Source organism: Euprymna scolopes, chromosome 31 (assembly GCF_053919585.1).
Source record: "Euprymna scolopes isolate OS-2025 chromosome 31, ASM5391958v1, whole genome shotgun sequence".
Taxonomy (NCBI): domain Eukaryota; kingdom Metazoa; phylum Mollusca; class Cephalopoda; order Sepiida; family Sepiolidae; genus Euprymna; species Euprymna scolopes.
In genome coordinates this window covers 53,408,445-53,422,662 of record NC_136512.1, presented here as the reverse complement: position 1 = coordinate 53,422,662, position 14,218 = coordinate 53,408,445, and the positions used below count along the sequence as shown (strand labels likewise).

The following is a 14,218-nucleotide window of genomic DNA, read 5'->3' as shown; positions in this document are numbered from 1 at the left end:
TGAGGCTCGCATTCCCAAATATTCATGGAATTAGGAGTAACCGAGATGATGTAGACTCTTACCTGTGAGTAAACTCTTCGAATATCTTAGCATTAAGTGAAATTAGCCTACACTCCTCAATCCGCTTAAACTACTTTAACATGACAGGATACCTCCTTCTTTGCCATAAGGACTCAGATAAATATATGCACAGACTTGGATTTTATATTTGTAGCAGATAACAACCTCTTGAATCGGATGATCAGGTCTTCATGACATTTCAACTAGCTTTTAAACACTGCATTAAGTACTTATATTTTCTCTACCGTTCTCAAGTCAGGACTGTATCCTAATCAAATATGTATTTAATATTATAAATGCAACATTCACCTTAGATAGTAACGCCCAAGTACATGTGTTTTGTGACTTTAATGCCCACCATAAAAATTATGTTGGTTTCTCAATTCCACAGATGCAATGGACACTGTACTTATAGCTTCTCTATAACCCATTCCCTTACATATACAGTTGTGCCTCTCAAATCATGAACACTAGCACGCTTCACTTCTAAACTTATTCTTTACCACAGTACTCAAGGATTGTGTGACTAATGCTCAGAGTATCAGTAGACATCACATTTAAATCCCAACTCAAAGGTGAGGAACCATTGTTCAAAACGTCAAAGTACTACAAAAACGTTGACTGGTAAGCCATCAAAGAACACATTGAACCAATATCTTTTCTCTTTCTGCTGAACAGTGTGCCAATGAGACAACCGAATGGTGCAGAATGGGCATTGAAACACATCTCCCCACACAGAAGTTTTATAGCAAACCCCACTCTCCCCAATGGTTCACTACAGACTGTGCAAATGCCATTGCATAAAGACAGCATGTATTACGCCATAAGTCACATACAAATAGGCAAAATTTTATAGATGTTAGAAATCATTGTAAGAGCCACATCCAAAAGAAGGCATATAGAAATAACCAGGAAATGCATAGAATCGCAGAAGATAGGAACTGATTATTTCCCCAAAATTCGTAATAATGTAGTGAATAAAGGAAAATCAGTACTTCGTCCACTATTCAACAACCAGGAGGTTGTATGCATGTGAGAAGGCAGAACTTTTTGTCTGGCGATTTTGCTCCAACTCCTCTTTAGAGCCAACAAACAACTGCCTCTCAAATTTCCCTTTGTAGACCGAAGTCACGCTTGATGGTCTGAACATCACCCCTTCTCATGTCTTCAATATCATCAAAAAACTTAGACACCACCAAGGTGAGTGGGCCTGATCTTATCCCTGCTATACTAATTAAGAAATGCTCTGATGAGCTAGCCCCTGTATTTTCCAAATTCTACAACAAATACTTTCAAAATTCTACCACAAATCTTGCTTCTTAATTAGCTGAAAGATGGCCTTTGTGGTACTAGTGTACAAAAATTCTGGTGAAAGTATTAACCCACTCAATTATTGCCCTATAAATCTTCTCTCCCTCTTCGCTAAAGTCTTTGCACTTGTCCACCACCTCACAAAAAGCTAATTTTCTCATTGACCAATAGTATGGATTTAGATAATCTCGTTCTATTGCAGATATTTTAACGGTTTGAATTCATATACCATGCACTGGATAAGGGTAGCAAAGCTAGGACTGTAGCCCTTAATATATCCCAAAGTCTTTGACAAAGTCTGGCATGAAGAGCTCATAATGAAAATTAGATCATATGATATAACTAGACGAATAATTAGATCCTCCTTAGATAAGAAAATCACCCAGGTTATTCTTGATGGACGTACATCCAAATAGCATAACATTACTCTGGGAGTGTCTCAGGGTCGATCCTTGGACCACTATTATTCTTGATATTCATTAACGACCTCTTTAATAATATTGTGTCTGAGATGGGTATATTTGTCAATGATACAACGCTCTATAACAAGCACAAAGGAAAAACGAATGTCTACAAATCTGTCAATAGTAGAATCCTTAGAAAACGGCCTCCAGACTAGTGGAACGGATTGTAACATTTAATGCTATTATGACTAAGCTGTTCTCTTTTAATAATGGCAAGTTGCCTTCCCAACCAGCAACAACCATGACAAATAGCACCCTACCTGAGTTCTTCCTTCAAACTTTCTGGCTTAACATTCACAGGCAATATGAACTAGAACAAATACATTGAGGACATTGCAAAGGCTGCTGCAAAGAAAATGGGTTCCCTCTATCGTGCTAGAAGATTACTCCCACCTGAGAATATCCCGTAATTCTACAAAACCATCCTTCGACCATGCATGAGTATTGTTGCGATATCTATATTTTTAGAGCATCATTGAATTTAAGGAACAAATCTAAGCTGTCATTGCTCAAGTATTATTAGAGCTGTGCGTTAAGGTATGCTGCTTCTTTTTTCAATTTTCTTATCAATTGGTTCAAGCTAGAGATGGGACATTGTATAGGACGCCAGACATTTACCCACTATCTCATATTCCAACCGGAAGATTATTTTAAGATTCGAACCGTCATTTAGGTGCAATAGTTTGAATCTCTCTTGCACTTGGTTCACCAAGTATATTTGCCAAGTAGTTTTGAAATTTTTTTCCATCAGTTTAGTTGCTCAAATAATTACCGGAATGATAGATTCCAACTTCTTTTCATATCATACATAAGACCTTGATATTTCATTATCTTTTCTGTCTCAGTTCTATTTAACCAAGCATTATTGGGGACACTAACTGCTTCTTTCTCCTTGCACCATTTCACCATGTAAGCTTTAATAGCTTTGTTTTCTAGGTACGTAGATGTAGGAATTACATAATCATAGTTGATGGTGTATAACTTATTCCCAACTATTCTTTCTGGTAAACATGTTCCCAGGATTTGCTGCTACATTTGAGATATTTACATACGTCATCATGTCGCATTGTATAGCAGTCATCCCTAAAACTTGCACTTGTCATTGTTAAGACCATTTGAGCATTAAGTGCTATTATATTAACCTTGTTAAGTTCATTGTGTTTTATCTTCGAATATCTGGAATTATATTCGAATAATCTGGAATTATATTATTTATACGACATTTCATATCTAAATGTCATTAAGCCAGTTTTTCTATATTTGCATTTTGTATAATTCTGACCCTTCTTTTTTTATGCGAAGCATTTAAAAAAAAAATTATTCCATTTTTACCCCAAACAAGGCACAGTGCCACATTGATGTAGAGGGGGGGGCTACTATCAGGGATATAAATTGCAGGGATACTATGTAGGGAGTTGAGCAGCAAGGTATCTGTTCACATTACACTTGAACTTCTGCATGTCAGTACAGTTGGAAAAGCAGAAACCCGCAAGGAAATTCCAAAGACTAGCAGTTCTGGGAAAAAACTATTAAAGTAGAAGGCTTTCTTACATCTACTGTGGAGGGGTAGGACTTTGCTGCTTGTTGGGTTTGTTGGGGGAAATTACGTCAAGGGGGTATGAGGGCTTGTAGTTCGTCAGAGCATCTACAATTGAAATACTTGTAAAAAGGCAGGGAGATGTAACATTTCGTCGATGGAACAGAGGCTGAAGCTTAGATGACAGTTCAGAACCTATCAGGTTGGCGACTCTTTTTTAAATCCTGTCCAGGAATGAGAGATGATCAGCAAATGTAAAAAAAATACTCCATACATAGGCGAATAGTGGCCTTGTAGAGATACAGAATATTTTCAGGTGTAAGTAACTTTCTAGCACAGTAGAGAGAGTCCACCTTCTTTGCAGCAGCTTTGGCAATGCTCTGGATGTACCTGTTCCAACTCATATTCCCTGTGAATGTTAAGCCGATGAGATTGAACAAAATACTTTCAGGTACTTTAGCCATAGCTATAAGTGGTTGAGAAGGTTTCTTGTATTTATTAAAGGAAACGAGCTTAATCTTAGCAGCATTAAATGTCACCATCCATTTTTGTCCCCATTCCACTTCAGACTGGAGGTCTTCCTCTAGGGTTTCCACCATTGCTTTGGATATATGTTCATTTGTTTTCCCCTCATGCTTGTTATAGGGCGTGATGTCATCAGCAAATATACCCATCTCAGAGCCTATTTTATCAGGGAGGTCATTTATGAATATCAGGAATAATGAAGGTCCAAGGATCGACCTCTGAGGTGCACCCACATTTATATCATATTGTTTAGATGTACGACCATCGAGGACAACCTGGATTCTTCTCTTATTTAAGAAAGATTTAATTATGTTGAGTATTCGTCCAGTAATACCATAGGATCAGATTTTCATGAGAAGACCATCGTGCCATACCCTGTCAAAAGCCTTAGATTTATCTAGGGCTACTGTCCTTCCCTCCCCTGCCTTATGCAGTGCATGGTATATACGTTCAGAGATTACAGTTAGAATATCTGTAGTAGAACGGGCTTGCCTAAATCCATATTGATATTCGAACGGAAGTTTAGCAACTGTAAGGTGGTGGACTAGAGTTTGATTAATTATGGCCTCAATTATTTAGGTGGAAAGAGGGAGGAGGCTAATGGGGCGACAATTTAATGGGCTAGTTCTTTTGCCAGAATTCTTGTAAACTAGTACTACAGAAGCAGTTTTCCAGCAGTCAGGAAAGCACGATTTGTTAAGGCATTTCTTGAAGAGTTTAGAGAGAATTAGAGCAATCTCAGCACAGAATTATTTTAATAGTATAGCCGGGATGAGATCAGGTCAACATGCTTTGGAGGTGTCTATTTTTTTTTAATGATATTATGTACTTGAGAAAAGGTGATTTTCAGATCATCTAGTGTGGTTTCTGTCTGCAAAAGGAAAATTAGGGAGGGAGTAATTTGCTGGGTTCAAATAAGAGACTGAGGCAAATAAACGATATTTTAGCTTTTTCAGTTGCTGTGCAAACAACTTCATGATTGTTGGATAGTGGGGGAATTATTGATTGCCATTATTTACTACACTGTTGTAGATTTTCCAGAAATAACGAGTTCCTAATTTCTGCACTTCAATGCGTTTTCTGGTAGTTTCGTTATATTCTCTCCTAGCTGTCGCTTTTTCTTTCTTACAATTACTTGTATAAACTTTTTTTTGTTTGTACTGGACTTATGCCGAATAAATCTGTGCTATGCATGTTGCCTCTGAGCAATGGCAGCTATGCAAGTAGAAGTAAACCCTTGGGGAGAGTGGGATTTGCTATAGAACTTCCGTGTGAGAACATGTACTTCAATTGTTGCTTTGAACCATTCAGTGGCCTCATTTGTGCACTGTTCCACAGGAAGAGCAAAGATATTTCCCCAATGAGCATCTCTGATGTGATCTCTAATGGCATCCCAGTCAGCTTTATTGTAGTACCTTATCCTTTTGAGCAATTTCTTTTCAACTTGGGGTCGAGAGTTTAGAGTGATGTCTATCATTATCACAGCATGATCAGCATTCCCGAGTAGGCAATAGGCATTTGTTACACAATCCTCAGGAACTGCTGTCAGAAATAGATCCAGAAATTTAGCTTCGAAGTTTAGAGTTTTTCTTAACTTTCACCTAAACTTTTCCTTATTGTTCTGATGATATAATTTATGTATAATAAAGTTATATATAACTTTTATTCTTCATCTTTAATTTAATATTACTATTTGCTCTTTTTAATAGAGTTGAGTTTTTCTTATCTTGATAAGTTTTGTATGTTAAAAATTAACTCTTTGATATATATATATATATATATATATATATATATATATATATATTGATGCATGAAGAAATTAAGTACAATGCTAATTCATTCCAATTTCTGTTTTTTTATTTTATTTTATAATTTTGGCAAATGAGAACAAAATAATGTATCCTTACATCAAAAATTGCACTTCCTTGTAGGTGATATTTGTTGCTGGATTCTGAATGTGCATATAAAGAGATTTTCAACAGATGCGAACTGTCCAAAAGGACGTGGAACTGTTGGTTGAATACCGGCTCTTTCTTATTCAAAATGACTTTCGATGTGTAAACCTTCATAAAAAATCCGCCAAAACAATCAACCTGAATTGTCAAGTAACAATCTAAAACACAGAAAAGAAAGCACAAGTAAATGAGTCGAAAACAATGCAATCATTAGAATGAAGATTTGACATCTGTTTCTAAAATATTACATCATATTCTCACAAATTAAATAGAAAATTCAAGTCTTGATGTTGTAAAGACCAGAGTTATCTTCCTTTGTGAGAAATTATTTTCCAGAAAAAAATTATTCCTTGTGGGTCTAAAATCGCTTGGTGAAAAAGCTAGTCCCAAATGTATGTGAGAATTAAGGTTAGAATTCTTTCTAATTTTGCTGTTTAGAAGTGTCATTTTCTTATATTGTGCGCAAAGCAGCACCCATTAAACTGGTGTTTTCTTGCAAAAATTTATTATATGCATTTTTATTTAATTCATATTGGTGTTTTTAAAACTATCTGGCTCCTTTCAGGCAAAATCAAGGGGAAACAATTAGCAGCTCACCAGAATCGATTCCCTACATATGTATTCCTCATTTCAATTTAAATTTGATTATTGCACACTGAATGATAAGTTTTTTTTAATTCATAATTAATTGAATATTGGAAATCAAAAATGCAATATCACAACATAAAACTAAATTCTAAAAATTCTATTAAACAGGAATTTAATTATGAAATTCAATCTATCAGAATGCATGTTTGTAAAAAACAATCAGCGATTAAAATTTCTTTGTTAATAGTAAAAACAATCAATTACTTTGTGATCTTTAAAAATTTGAAAGGAATTAAATTTTTTTCAATAATATTGACAATTAGCATTGATATTCCGTGAAATCGAGTCATAGAAAAGCCTTAAAAAATATTTAGTGACCCTCTGAAGATTGAACTTTTTTTATGATTTACGGACACATCCTCAAACCCATGGTCCGAATTCTTGCAATGCAGAGCTTACCCCTCTTTTCCCTAGTAGAGAAAAGGAAACATGAATTTAACACATGAGGAAGGTCGTAGGTTACAACGACCGAAACGTTGTGCCAATAACATTCAAGATGAGAATGATTGTTCGAGTAACCAAAACAATACAAACATTCACATTTCATCTGAAAAATTCAAAATTTCATTAAACTCTCGAATAAAAAGACATTTAAAATCCTTAGCAAATAAATTAAAAGATTGAATTTTTTGGAAGCATTTACATGTTTTCTATTCGCATCGAATAATTTTTAAACAGAGATAAAAACAACGCTAGTGTAAATAATCAGTAATTGTTTTGTAACAAATTGTTCAATTAATAATTGGATAAACGATGTTTTGTAACAAATTGTTCAATTAATAATTGGATAAACGATATTTTGTAACAAATTGTTCAATTAATAATTGGATAAACGATGTTTTGTAACAAATTGTTGAATTAATAATTGGATAAACGATGTTTTGTAACAAATTGTTCAATTAATAATTGGATAAACGATGTTTTGTAACAAATTGTTGAATTAATAATTGGATAAACGATGTCGTAATAATAAGATTTGACGTTTAACATTGGTTTTATAAAAAATAAATTGGCAACAGAAAACAGCCAAACGGTATTACTAAAAGAAAACGGAAACAAAACTTGACTCATTTCCATACTTCAGAGAGCTTCGCCAAATGCTTGAAAACAAAGTTTTACCCCTTATCACGGTCTTGGGTTAGTCTTTCAGCTATCAAGGGCGACATGCTAGTCTCAACCCTGATCTCATTGGTGGTCAACCTCTTGATATTTTTTTTTTAATCGCTGGAGTCTAGTAGCCGGGAATCATCATTTTTTTTTTTTTTTAAAATAACGTCGTTGGCAGATCTATTAATTTTTAAGCCTCTTTTTGATATCTGGATTTCCTAGTCTATCTTGGGAAGTGACTCCAAGAATAGTCTTATGCACTGCCAGAACAGCGAAAGAAAAATAAATAAAAATAAGCAAAAACTCCCGATCAACACCGGTTAGGTTTAAATAAATAATCGTCGCAGAAGAATTTATTTAATTCATCACATTAAAAAATACATATTAAAGACGTTGAAACAGATTTGCAATATTAATTGTTTACTCACTGCGTTCTGTTTCAAACCGTTTCAACTGATGAAGATATACATCAAGTGTTCCATTCAAATATCGATTGACAGTAGCTGTGGAAATACAATAAGATACTTCTGAAATAAATCCATATAAATAATGTAAAATCTTGGTTAATGGGCATCTGAGCACTGGAATAATTCAGATTTAAAGCAAAGAAGTTAAAGTCAGAAATATATCAGATTTTTTTTTAGGTTTCGCTTCCTAAATCAAAGCGACAGTAACAAGCATATCGTCCGATGAAAAGTTTACAGTAACCAAAGCATATCGTCCGATGGAAAGTTTACAGTAACCAAAGCATATCTTCAGATGAAAAGTTTACAGTAACCAAAGCATATCGTCTGATGGAAAGTTTACAGTAACCAAAGCATATCGTCTGATAAAAAGTTTAGAGTAACCAAATAATATCGTCTGATAAAAAGTTTAGAGTAACCAAAGCATATCGTCTGATAAAAAGTTTACAGTAACCAAAGCATATCGTCTGATAAAAAGTTTAGAGTAACCAAAGAATATCGTCTGATGAGAAGTTTAGAGTAAACAAAGCATATCTTCTGATGAAAAGTTTACAGTAACCAAAGCATATCTTCTGATAAAAAGGTTACAGTAACCAAAGCATATCGCCTGATAAAAAGTTTAGAGTAACCAAAGCATATCGTCTGATGAAAGGTTTAGAGTAACCAAAGCATATCGTCTGATGAAAAGTTTACAGTAACCAAAGCATAAAAAGTTTACAGTAACCAAAGCATATCTTCTGATGAAAGTTTACAGTAACAAAAGCATATCGTCTGATGAAAAGTTTACAGTAACCAAAGCATATCATCTGATGAAAAGTTTACAGTAACAAAAGCATATCTTCTGATAAAAAGTTTACAGTAACAAAAGCATATCTTCTGATGAAAAGTTTACACTAACCAAAGCATATCGTCTGATGAAAAGTTTACAGTAACCAAAGCATATCATCTGATGAAAAGTTTACAGTAACAAAAGCATATCATCTGATGAAAAGTTTACAGTAACCAAAGCATATCATCTGATGAAAAGTTTACAGTAACAAAAGCATATCGTCTGATGAAAAGTTTACAGTAACCAAAGTATATCGTCTGATAAAAAGTTTAGAGTAACCAAAGCATATCGTCTGATAAAAAGCTTAGAGTAACCAAAGCATATCGTCTGATAAAAAGTTTAGAGTAACCAAAGAATATCGTCTGATGAAAAGTTTAGAGTAAACAAAGCATATCTTCTGATAAAAAGTTTAGAGTAAACAAAGCATATCTTCTGATGAAAAGTTTAGAGTAACCAAAGCATATCGTCTGATAAAAAGTTTAGAGTAACCAAAGAATATCGTCTGATGACCAGTTTAGAGTAAACAAAGCATATCTTCTGATGAAAAGTTTACAGTAACAAAAGCATATCGTCTGATAAAAAGTTTAGAGTAACCAAAGAATATCGTCTGATAAAAAGTTTAGAGTAACCAAAGCATATCGTCTGATAAAAAGTTTAGAGTAACCAAAGCGTATCTTCGTATACAAGGTTTAGAGTAACCAAAGCATATCGTCTGATGAAAAGTTTACAGTAACCAAAGCATATCGCCTGATTAAAGTAACCAAAGCATATCGTCTAATGAAAAGTTTAGAGTAAGCAAAGCATATCGTCTGATGAAAAGTTTACAGTAACAACAGCATATCGTCTGATGAAAAGTTTACAGTAACCAAAGCATATAATCTGATGAAAAGTTTACAGTAGCAAAAGCATATCTTCTGATAAAAAGTTTACAGTAACAAAAGCATATCTTCTGATAAAAAGTTTAGAGTAACCAAAGCATATCGTCTGATGAAAAGTTTACAGTAACCAAAGCATATCATCTGATGAAAAGTTTACAGTAACAAAAGCATATCATCTGATGAAAAGTTTACAGTAACCAAAGCATATCATCTGATGAAAAGTTTACAATAACCAAAGCATATCATCTGATGAAAAGTTTACAGTAACCAAAGCATATCATCTGATGAAAAGTTTACAGTAACAAAAGCATATCTTCTGATGAAAAGTTTACAGTAACCAAAGCATATCATCTGATGAAAAGTTTACAGTAACCAAAGCATATATTCCTATGAAAAGTTTACAGTGACCAAAGCATATCGTCTGATGATAAAGTTTACAGTAACCAAAGCATATATTCTGATAAAAAGTTTACAGTAACCAAAGCATATCGTCTGATGAAAAGTTTACAGTAACCAAAGCATATCATCTGATGAAAAGTTTACAGTAACAAAAGCATATCATCTGATGAAAGGTTTAGAGTAACCAAAGCATATCATCTGATGAAAAGTTTACAGTAACCAAAGCATATCATCTGATGAAAAGTTTACAGTAACCAAAGCATATCATCTGATGAAAAGTTTACAGTAACAAAAGCATATCCTCTGATGAAAAGTTTACAGTAACCAAAGCATATCATCTGATGAAAAGTTTACAGTAACCAAAGCATATATTCCTATGAAAAGTTTACAGTGACCAAAGCATATCGTCTGATGATAAAGTTTACAGTAACCAAAGCATACCTTCTGATAAAAAGTTTATAGTAACAAAAGCATATCTTCTGATGAAAAGTTTACAGTAGCAAAAGCATATCGTCTGATGCAAAGTTTACAGTAATCAAAGCATATCATCTGATGAAAAGTTTACAGTAAAAAAAGCATATCATCTGATGAAAAGTTTACAGTAACCAAAGCATATCATCTGATGAAAAGTTTACAGTAACCAAAGCATATTCTTTGATGAAAAGTTTACAGTAACCAAAGCATATCATCTGATGAAAAGTTTACAGGAACAAAAGCATATCGTCTGATGAAAAGTTTACAGTAACCAAAGCATATCATCTGATGAAAAGTTTACAGTAACCAAAGCACACCTTCTGATGAAAAGTTTACAGTAACCAAAGCATATCGTCTGATGAAAAGTTTACAGTAACCAAAGCATATCATCTGATGAAAAGTTTACAGTAACAAAAGCATATCATCTGATGAAAAGTGTACAGTAACCAAAGCATATCATCTGATGAAAAGTTTACAGTAACAAAAGCATATCATCTGATGCAAAGTTTACAGTAACCAAAGCATATCGTCCGATGAAAAGTTTACAGTAACCACAGCATATCGTTTGATGAAAAGTTTACAGTAACCAAAGCGTATCGTCCGATGAAAAGTTTACAGTAACCAAAGCATATCGTCCGATAAAAAGTGTACAGTAACCAAAGCATATCGTCTGATAAAAAGTTTACAGTAACCAAAGCATATCGTCCGATGAAAAGTTTACAGTAACAAAAGCATATCTTATGATAAAAAGTTTAGAGTAACAAAAGCATATCTTCTGATGAAAAGTTTACAGTAACCAAAGCATATCGTCCGATGAAAAGTTTACAGTAACCAAAGCATATCATCTGATGAAAAGTTTACAGTAACAAAAGCATATCTTATGATAAAAAGTTTAGAGTAACCAAAGCATATCGTCCGATGAAAAGTTTAGAGTAACCAAAGCATATCGTCTGATGAAAAGTTTACAGTAACCAAAGCATATTGTCCGCTGAAAAGTTTACAGTAACAAAAGCATATATTCTGATAAAAAGTTTAGAGTAACCAAAGCATATCGTCTGATGAAAAGTTAACAGTAACCAAAACATATCTTCTGATGAAAAGTTTAGAGTAAGCAAAGCATATCGTCCGATGAAAAGTTTACAGTAACAAAAGCATATCTTCTGATAAAAAGTTTAGAGTAACCAAAGAATATCGTCCGATGAAAAGTTTACAGTAACAAAAGGATATCTTCTGATAAAAAGTTAAGAGTAACCGAAGCATATCGTCCGATGAAAAGTTTACAGTAACAAAAGCATATCTTCTGATAAAAAGTTTAGAGTAACCAAAGAATATCGTCCGATGAAAAGTTTACAGTAACCAAAGCATATCATCTGATGAAAAGTTTACAGTAACCAAAGCCTACCTTCTGATGAAAAGTTTACAGTAACCAAAGCATATCGTCTGATGAAAAGTTTACAGTAACAAAAGCATATCTTCTGATAAAATGTTCAGAGTAATCAAAGCATATCGTCTGATGAAAAGTTTACAGTAACCAAAGCATATCTTCTGATAAAAAGTTTAGAGTAACCAAAGCATATCGTCTGATAGAGTAACCAAAGAATATCGTCTGATGAAAAGTTTATAGTAACCATAGCATATCTTCTGATAAAAAGTTTACAGTAACCAAAGCATATCGTCTGATGAAAAGTTTATAGTAACCAAAGCATATCTTTTGATAAAAAGTTTAGAGTAACCAAAGCATATCGTCTGATGAAAAGTTTATAGTAACCAAAGCATATCGTCTGATAAAAAGTTTAAAGTAACCAAAGCATATCGTCCGATGAAAAGTTTACAGTAACCAAAGCATATCGTCTGATGAAAAGTTTACAGTAACAAAAGCATATCTTCTGATTTAAAGTTTAGAGTAACCAAAGCATATCGTCTGATGAAAAGTTTACAGTAACCAAAGAATATCTTCTGATAAAAAGTTTAGAGTAACCAAGGCATATCCTCCGATGAAAAGTTTACAGTAACCAAAGCATATCGTCCGATGAAAAGTTTACAGTAACGAAAGCATATCGTCTGATAAAAAGTTTAGAGTAACCAAAGCATATCGTCTGATCAAAAGTCTATAGTAACCAAAGCATATCTTCTGATAAAAAGTTTAGAGTAACCAAAGCATTTCGTCTGATAAAAAGTTTATAGTAACCAAAGGATATCTTCTGATAAAAAGTTTAGAGTAACCAAAGCATATCGTCTGATGAAGTTTACAGTAACCAAAGCATATCTTCTGATAAAAAGTTTAGAGTAACCAAAGCATATCGTCTGATGAAAAATTTAGAGTAACCAAAGCATATCGTCTGATAAAAAGTTTATAGTAACCAAAGCATATCTTCTGATAAAAAGTTTAGAGTAACCAAGCATATCGTCTGATGAAAAGTTTACAGTAACCAAAGCATATCGTCTGATGAAAAGTTTACAGTAACCAAAGCATATCTTCTGATAAAAAATTTATAGTAACCATAGCATATCTTCTGATGAAAAGTTTACAGTAACAAAAGCATATCTTCCGATGAAAAGTTTACAGTAACCAAAGCATACCGTCCGATAAAAAGTTTAGAGTAACCAAAGCATATCGTCTGAGGAAAAGTTTATAGTAACCAAAGCATATCGTCCGATGAAAAGTTTACAGTAATCAAAGCATATCTTCTGATGAAAAGTTTACAGTAATCAAAGCATATCTTCTGATAAAAAGTTTACAGTAACCAAAGCATATCTACTGATAAAAAGTTAAGAGTAACCAAAGCATAGCGTTTGATAGAGTAACCAAAGAATATCGTCTTATGAAAAGTTTATAGTGACCATAGCATATCTTCTGATAAAAAGTTTAGACTAACCAAAGCATATCGTCTGATGAAAAGTTTATAGTAACCAAAGCATATCTTCTGATAAAAAGTTTAAAGTAACCAAAGCATATCGTCCGATGAAAAGTTTACAGTAACCAAAGCATATCTTCTGATGAAAAGTTTACAGTAACAAAAGCATTATCTTCTGATTAAAAGTTTACAGTAACCAAAGCATATCGTCTGATATAAAGTTTACAGTAACCAAAGAATATCTTCTGATAAAAAGTTTAGAGTAACCAAGGCATATCCTCCGATGAAAAGTTTACAGTAACAAAAGCATATCGTCTGATGAAAAGTTTAAAGTAACGAAAGCATATCGTCTGATAAAAAGTTTAGAGTTACCAAAACCTATCGTCTGATGAAAAGTCTATAGTAACCGAAGCATATCTTCTGATAAAAAGTTTAGAGTAACCAAAGCATTTCGTCTGATAAAAAGTTTATAGTAACCAAAGGATATCTTCTGATAAAAAGTTTAGAGTAACCAAAGCATATCGTCTGATGAAGTTTACAGTAACCAAAGCATATCTTCTGATAAAAAGTTTTGAGTAACCAAAGCATATCGTCTGATGAAAAGTTTAGAGTAACCAAAGCATATCGTCTGATAAAAAGTTTATAGTAACCAAAGCATATCTTCTGATAAAAAGTTTAGAGTAACCAAGCATATCGTCTGATGAAAAGTTTA

The 14,218-nt window shown here is 33.4% G+C and overlaps 1 protein-coding gene across 5 annotated transcripts in view; it reads right to left on the bottom strand.

Annotated features, from left to right (window-relative positions):
- Positions 1-14,218, bottom strand: part of LOC145255744 (breakpoint cluster region protein-like) — a 182,716-nt gene that overhangs the window by 31,439 nt on the left and 137,059 nt on the right. For all 5 annotated transcript variants that reach the window (XM_080114383.1, XM_080114385.1, XM_080114386.1 and 2 more), the window contains 2 exons: positions 8,036-8,110; positions 5,805-6,010 (listed from right to left, as the gene is read on the bottom strand). In XM_080114383.1, the coding sequence (XP_079970509.1) occupies positions 5,805-6,010; positions 8,036-8,110 (281 nt within the window). The remainder of the gene's footprint in view (positions 1-5,804; positions 6,011-8,035; positions 8,111-14,218) is intronic.